The following is a 7683-nucleotide window of genomic DNA, read 5'->3' on the forward strand; positions in this document are numbered from 1 at the left end:
ATTCTAGTTTTGTCCTCACAAGCCCAAGGAGCTGAGGGACTAATGTCCAGAAACTCTAAAACCTCAGATTCTGAGCCTCCTTGACTCTTAGTTGCATTTTCTTCCCCATCTAGTGAATGTGCTTTCACTTGGGTTGGCATTTTTAAGAGCTCAACTGGCCATATAAGGATGTTCTAATGCACAACTGGCCCTGCTTCTTGCGTACTCTGAAGGGACCTTGCTTTCACACTGACCGTGTTCCTGTTCCATTGGTAATGCTCCATGTATGCTCTCATCCCTTTGATTTCTAGGCCTAGCTCTGCCAGCCCCAGCGGGAAGCCATCTGGACCAGCAGTCAACATGGGTTCCGTGCAGGGACACTATGTACAACAGGTAGACTATGTTAATATCTTTTGAATCTTGTCCTGAGAGTATCTGCTCTTGCATGCTGCCCGATTCATAGAGATCCTATCATTGTGTTTTGAGCTGGCAGGCAACCATGTCTGTGCTGTTGGCAGTGCTAGGATGTGGAATTTGCTTCCCCTTGACATCCCTCTGTGTGTGTGTGTTTGCGTGCGTGTGCTCTTTATCTAGATATCTATGGCGATCCCATTAGCAACACTGACTGATTTTTCCTTAACATGATTCGGTTCAAGGGCTTTCCCTGTGTTTATGCTGTTTGGTATTTTTATTTGAATAACCACAGCAACTAGGAACCCTGAGTCATTGACCAGAACCCCATTTGCTAGGTGACCTTGCAGTTCTAAGTAATCTGCCCCACTCCAGCCTGTCCCCACTTCTTATCTATGCGTCAGTTTTCTCATAAGTGTATACTGTTACGGTAATGTTGGATCCTTAATTGTTACTGTCCTTCTGACTTGGTTTTATTTATTATATATTTATTATATTATTATTGAGCACTCTAGTGGGAGATAAGGGCATATCAGAAATAAAATATATTACCCCGTCTATTTCTTGGTCTTTATCTACCCACACGAGACCAAATTACTGAAAACTCCCCAGGGAAAGCAGGTGAGAAGTTACCTTGGTGTAGCCAGGAGGTTTCTCACTAAAAGTCGAGGATGGCACATAACGGGGAGATGTGGATACTGTTCCCAGGCCTGCCACAGACTTGCTGTGTGACCTTGGGGAAGTCAGTGTCTTTTTGTTTTCCCTGTCCGTAAAAATTGGGGAGGGGAGATGATGTTGAAGCTAAAATAGCTCATGATTGCAAAGCATTTTGGGATACTTACATGTGAAGAGCTTTAGAAGAGCAAAGTGCCTCAAAAACGGGGAATACTAGAATTTTGGAGCACATTTGGGTGACTATCTTAGTCTTGTAGGGGGAGATACCAGTTTCAACACACAGCCAACAAATTCACTTGCTTGACAGCTTTTAGCAATATTGCTGGGCCACACAAGTATCCCTATGTATCCATGAAGGGGTAATCAGAAATGAGAGGGGAGAGTAATTGAGCAATCTCTGGCAAAGCAGTAGCCCAAGAAACCTTCTGCAGGTTGCTAGATCTCACTTTAGGGAAGCTGGTGTTAAAATTGCTGCCTGCTTTTATTGCTTTGGGTATCCTTTGGGTGGGAACTGACTAGTAGTGTGCCAAATACTTACCAGTAAGAAGCCTTTACATCAGAGCTGCACAGTCAATTATGCTATACACCTTTGTTTTTGTTCGTTCCTAGGTCCCCTTGCTAGCTAATTCTTTGTTTCTCTATGTCAAAAGGCAAAGCAGCGAGTGGATGAAAATAAAACCAACCTGGGAGCTGTGAAATTGCAAGAACCATCCTCTGCAAACCAGATGAAGCCGGTGCGCACGGGAGCGATCAAACCTCAAGCAGTAAAAGTGGAGGAAAGCAAGGCCTAGGAGAGCCTGTGATCATCTGCTGTCTCTACTGGCTGAAAGAGGCATTGCAGTTCAGCCTGTACCCCACTGGAAGTTCTGAAAATCTGGCCAGATCCACCACCAAACCAACACTGACTAAAGCAACATAATCCGAGCCCCTCTCCCAACAAAGCAGTTTGAAACAGTGGATATGACATTGACCTGCTTGCTCAAAAAACAAACCAACCACCTGCCCCCACGTGACTGTTGAGTGGCTCAAGCCATTTTTATTTTCATACCCCACCCACAGGTAGCCAGGATAGCTCATTTGGCAAAGCCCATCCTTCTCCTTCCCTACTTCTGTGTCAGCAGAATGGCAACAGGGGGAGAGGGTTAGTTGGAGGTTTTTCATTTTAAAGGCAGCTGAGGTTTTTACAAAAAAAAAAAAAAAAGCTATATCTTTGTTTATTGCAAAACTTTTATATGTTCTCTCATTTCCCCCTTCTCTCTGCCCCCTCATTCCTCCCAGAAAATAACTCCTCAAATCAATATCATGTTCTGAGACAGAACTGCTTAATTTTATATACAGTTCTGTGCTACATTGACAATTATGACTCTCTTAAATTGAATTGTTTGGGTGCTCTCCCCCCAGGAGGTTTAGCCATCCAGATTATTTGATTAAGAGAAATACAGGACAGTTAAGGCATTCAGTAATTTTTCAGTATTTTGGTTTTAAGCTAGAAGCAGTGCTTGCTTTAGAAGTAAATGTGTAACACAGGTATATAGTAGATCAATGCATTAATCTTGAAACTTGCACCACTTAACTGTAGCTTTGGGGTGCCCTGTGCAAAACAAAATGTGGCATTTTTGTTTTAAGGAAAGGCACTGAATTTCTGTTGCAAGCTCATTTGGATCTAGTTGTTTTTGTGGGTTGGGTTTTGTTTTGGAGACTGCCAAATGTACAGCAAAAGGTAAATCATGGATTTACAAAATGTAAAATCTGTTAATGAATCTCCACACCTTGCATGGGTCAGAAGAGTTGGCTAGAGCCAATAGGTCTATTTGGACTACTTTTTGTAGTTGTGATGCTCTCTCTATGCTCCACCCTTGGCCGCTCTAATTCTTGCCTCCTTGCCTCATGGGGCTGCTCTGTTTCCCCATGTGCTGGTCTCTGAGCTTCTCTCCCCCTACTTCTCCAGGTCTTGCTCTCTGCTTCTTTCTCATCATCACAGCTTTTTGCACAACTCCCATGGACACAAACCAGTGGGAACCCCAGTCATTGTACAAAAATTCAATTCTTTTTTTTGCATCAGAAGCATATGGTTGCATAGAGGCAGCTTTGATTCATCCCTGTGTTCTCTCCTTCCCCAGACTAACAAGAAGTGGTTCTCTCCTTTTGGTGCAGTTGTATCCAGTGGGTATGCACTTCCTCAAAAGAATTTGGGGGCATGTTAAAAAAAGGTCCCAATGGGAAGAGTTTTGGAGGTTGTGTTTTGGTTTTTTTTTGGTTTTTTGTTTTGATTGGGTGTTGTGTATCTATCTATCTATCTTACAGGACTGACTTGCCAGTTCCTGAAGGTGCTTGGGTTAGAGCTGATATTGGTCTTAAGTAAACTGAACCACCTCCAGCTAACTTGTTTGTACTATTTAGCTCTTAAAAAACAAAGAATGGACTCTGTTACTCTGAAATTAGGGAAGGAGAATGTCACTTCTCTGGTAGATGATAGCTTACTGACTGTACCATCTACCTATGCTAGATGGCAGCAGGTAAATTGCTGGTGGTTCCAAAGAAGACATTTTGAACAAAGAATGTAATTGGGAAGTCGTCTGAAAGTGTTTTTTCAGAAGAGAAGGTTCTCCACGATTTTCTAGAGATGCATTTGAAGTTTTAAGCTAGGTATAAATCAGGTTTTACAATAACATTAGAAAGAGTTTAGACACCTGAACTAACTTAGACATAGTAATGTCCCCTCAGAGCATGGTAAAGAACCCTGAAGGGATTGGGACAGGTTGGTACTTTTAAAAAAAAACAAAAAACAAAAAACAGAACTTTCTTTTTAATTTTGTGGATTTTTAACATTACAGCAGTGTGTCACCATATCTCTAGCACTCTACAAAGTACAGACCTTGAGAATTAACGACACACAGAGCCTTCAGAAATCTCCTAAACTTGTTTTCTCATCTGCTAGTCTTCATTCCTGCTCCCAACATTTTCCAAAGGCTCCTCCTCCAGTGAGTCATCCAGCCCCCTTCTATATCCCTGTCTCCCTCCCCACCTTCATCTTGAAATATTGTGAGCAATTGAATTGGCTAAAATGTCTTTATTACATTGTGGGGCCCTCCCGTCCTCCCTGCCCCCCACATTCTTTGCCCAGCTGGCCCAAGGTAATATCAGACCGGAGTCTAATGGCTAAAGACTTATCCAAACCTCTCTTCTCTTTCCTTCCACCCCTAGACACACTATTTAGTCTTTTCAAAGACTCAGACCTTTTTCCTTCATCCTATAAGACCTCTTGAATGGTCCTATGTGTTGGAGAAATCAGGTTATTGCTAGATATGAGATGTTTCAGTCCCTCTGGTGTAAATGCCATCAGAACTATAGTACTTCCTGTTGAAAAAGGTCATCCCTCTTTCTCCTTTACCCCCTTCATCCCCAAACAGAATAAAACACTAAAATTTATTTATATGTATTTGATGTTGTAGGTCTAGGTGAAAAAGTAAATGTTTCACTGCTCTATTTATATATTATGTCTGAATTATTCTGTGCAGGAAAGGCCAAGAAATGCATGAGAGCTTCATTCCATTCATCACCTTTGCGTGACTGTCAGCTGCGGTTTACAAGACTCTTTCACTTAATGGATTTTTGTCTGATGGAAGGCAGTTTTAGAGCCCAAAGTTTTAACTTCTCTGCCATGTTGTTTGTTAGAGCTAGTACAGGGTTAGTGCAGTCTGTGATGCTCTTGGAGTCAAATAAATGGAACTGTCTCCAGTCATCAAGGTACAGAAATGTAAAGGTCTCTGGGCCCTATACCAATTCATCTTTGGGAGGGAGAGGTTGGAGATGCATGGAATGTTGATGGATTTATAGGTCGTTACTTCTACTTGCCATCTCCACTGCTGAAATGTGGGGCCCCATAATGACTTCTTTGCTGCTGAAATTTGCTTTATCTGCAGACTGGCTGCCAAACAGATACAGTATGCAGTGGGAGGGAGAGGTGGAATCCATACTCTCACAACAGTGGGTTAAGCAGAAGTATTCAGAGACTGACTGTGTTCTGCAGTTTAACCAAACTGTTTAGCGGAAAGCCTGAAGCATGTATGTGGGTAAATATTATCCTATTGTGCACAGTGAGTACTGGCCTGTCAGCTGCATTCAGTGCTACCTGCTTTCCTCTGTGTTCAGTCTGCTTTTAGCTCTCAATTACAAAAATTAACGTGAGTTTTGAAAAGGATGCCCTGTACATTTTAAGTGAAAGGTTAAATCAGCACAGTCACCAGTGAAGCAGGTGGTGGTGTTGATCTTTCATAACTCACTGTTGCCTTTCCCATTTGACAACTGTACAGCATTCAGTAACTCTGAATGTGTTCTCAGCCCATTGAATCTCATATGTGTTGTGTACATGCAGAGAGGCGCACCATTTAACAGATTTCCGTGCGAGAATGCTGCAAAGCTACAAGCTGCCCTGTGGTTCATGTATATTTATATAGATATATAAAAACAGAGCTTAGCATTTCTGCTATGTCTCACTTTTTGGCAGGCTACTATATTCACTTGTAAACGAGCACCACTCCATGCTAAGAACTGTTCTGTTGCATTATGTTATCCTTCTTCTGTTTTGCTCCTGACTGGTTAAGCACAGATTAATTTTTTGGAATGTCAGCTATTTTTGGCAGACAGCCCCCAGTTTCCTTGTATGAAAGATTTCTCTTATGAGTAATAATTATATTTACAATAACAAGCAGAATCCTTGTAATGTAGTTGTGGCCCAATATTAAGAGATGAACGGTTACTAAAGCAATGGAACTACTGGCTGTGTGAAGAGGCAGAGCCGTCCAACTATGTATTTTTGGATTTTTTTTTTTTTAAATCCAAAGGCCCCCAAGACATCCCAAGTGGCATAGAGAATCTCTTGGATTTAACGATCTGTCCCTAGCACCTCAAGATGTCTGCAGGCAATAGCTAACCGGTAGTTCTGGGAATCACAGCAGCAGCCGTGGAGGCACTCACTCTTTAGCATGTCAAGGCATTGTCCTTATTTGGAATCCTTTCTCTGGTTCTGTATCAACTGCATTCATTGTTTCTAAAGGGGATATTGTACTCCTTAAAGCTTATAACCTCATGACCTGTGTAGTAAAATTTTTTTGGCCTTTCCTCTTTGTCTTTTCATGTAGACCAGATATTTGAAAGGGCAGACGATGGATAAATGTGTAATGTGCAACCTGTTTATATTTTTTGGAAACTTTAACTTGGACCAGAACTCAAATCACGAAATCACCAGGCCAGTGGTGGCACACTCTTTATTGCCCTTTTTCCTTCTTTTCCATACCTTTTGTTTCTCCTTTCAAATATGTGATTGTATTAGCTCTTTCCATATGAAAGAATTCTCCTTATTTAAATAAAAAAGTTAAAAAAAAAAAATAAAGCAGATTATGCTTTTCTCAAATTCCCTGTGTGATTTTGTTTGGTTTATATTTTTAGGAAGAGATTTATGTAGCTAGGTTTTTATAGTGTGCCTCTTACCATGCTCTCTGAACACTTAATGCTACACTTTGCATTCTCTTCCATAACTAAACAGATGTTTTTGCCTTTCGTAATGGCTTACAGTACACACAATTCCTATTGTTTCTAATAGCTTATTTATATCATTGTGATACCTAGGGCCCCCTTGTGCCAGGTATTGTACAGGCTGGTAACGAGGACTACAGTCCTTCACGTATAGACTAACCAGAAGATTGTAAGCCCCTGTTGCAGAACTACTTCGGCCTGTACTGTTTTCCTGCAGAGTACGGCTCCATCCATGGAAGCTGTAATGTAAACACCACGGGGGGCTACAGGTGCCTGCCTCCCTCCAGCAGTAAGAGCCATGACCGTGTGGGGAAATGCCGATAAAATTTCCTACCACGAACTAGCCATCTAACGCCAGGAAGCAGCTTCGCCTCTGTGCCTCCGTTTCTCCCCTTGTGAAACCGAATCCACTCCTCCTTCCCCCGGTGCGGCTTTACTACGTGGACGATGGAGCCACCCGGCCGGGGCTTAGCTGCTGAAATTTGCGTTTGCGACTCCTGCCCTCCCGCGCCCCCAGGTTGCTGCTATGGCAACTGGGCATTTCCGCTGTGCCTCTGATGTTACGCCGGGAGACTACGCACGGCAGCTTCCGGATCCCGTGACCGCTGACGAGTGGCCCCGCCCTCTCCCTTGGCCGCAGCTGCGCACTGGGGCGGGGAGGCTGCGCCTGCCGTTCGGGGAGCCGGGGGCTGTGATTGGTCTGCCGTCGGGAGGCGGACCCGAGCCCGGGGGGCGGGGCGCGGGGCGCGGCGCTGGGGCGGGTGACGCGGGCGCGCGCTCCTGCCCGAGCCGAGGGTTTAGCGGGCTGGGGTTCTCCTCAGCGCAGCGCGCGCGGCCGAGGGGGGGGGGGGGGAGCGGTGAGGGGGTGTCGGGAGGGCGGCCCCGCCACCCAGATTCCCGCTTGTGGGGTGTCTCCGCCAGCCTCGGAGCGACCCGGGGCCGGCCCGCCAGGCGTGAGCATGGGCCTCGGCTCTGCCGGACGCAGGCTGGGGAAATACCGGCCTGGCGGCGCGGCCTGTGGGGCTGGCGGTTGTTTCGGGCCTAGTCTCTCACCCTAGGCGGAAGGGACGTACACGGATCTGT

General features: G+C 44.6%; 1 protein-coding gene across 12 annotated transcripts in view; it reads left to right on the top strand.

Annotated features, from left to right (window-relative positions):
• PRRC2B (proline rich coiled-coil 2B) overlaps positions 1 to 6478 on the top strand; it is a 69313-nt gene extending 62835 nt beyond the window's left edge. For 10 of the 12 annotated variants that reach the window (XM_027823531.3, XM_027823532.3, XM_037879970.2 and 7 more), the window contains 2 exons: positions 291 to 372; positions 1716 to 6478. In XM_027823531.3, coding sequence (XP_027679332.2) covers positions 291 to 372; positions 1716 to 1856 — 223 coding nt within the window. In that variant the 3' untranslated portion in view covers positions 1857 to 6478. Of the gene's footprint in view, positions 1 to 290; positions 379 to 1715 lie in introns of those variants that run through there. The other 2 variants (XR_005222560.2, XM_043530296.1) reach the window with 2 other exon arrangements.
• The last annotated feature ends 1205 nt before the right edge of the window (positions 6479 to 7683 follow it).

Source organism: Chelonia mydas, chromosome 16 (assembly GCF_015237465.2).
Source record: "Chelonia mydas isolate rCheMyd1 chromosome 16, rCheMyd1.pri.v2, whole genome shotgun sequence".
NCBI lineage: Eukaryota > Metazoa > Chordata > Testudines > Cheloniidae > Chelonia > Chelonia mydas.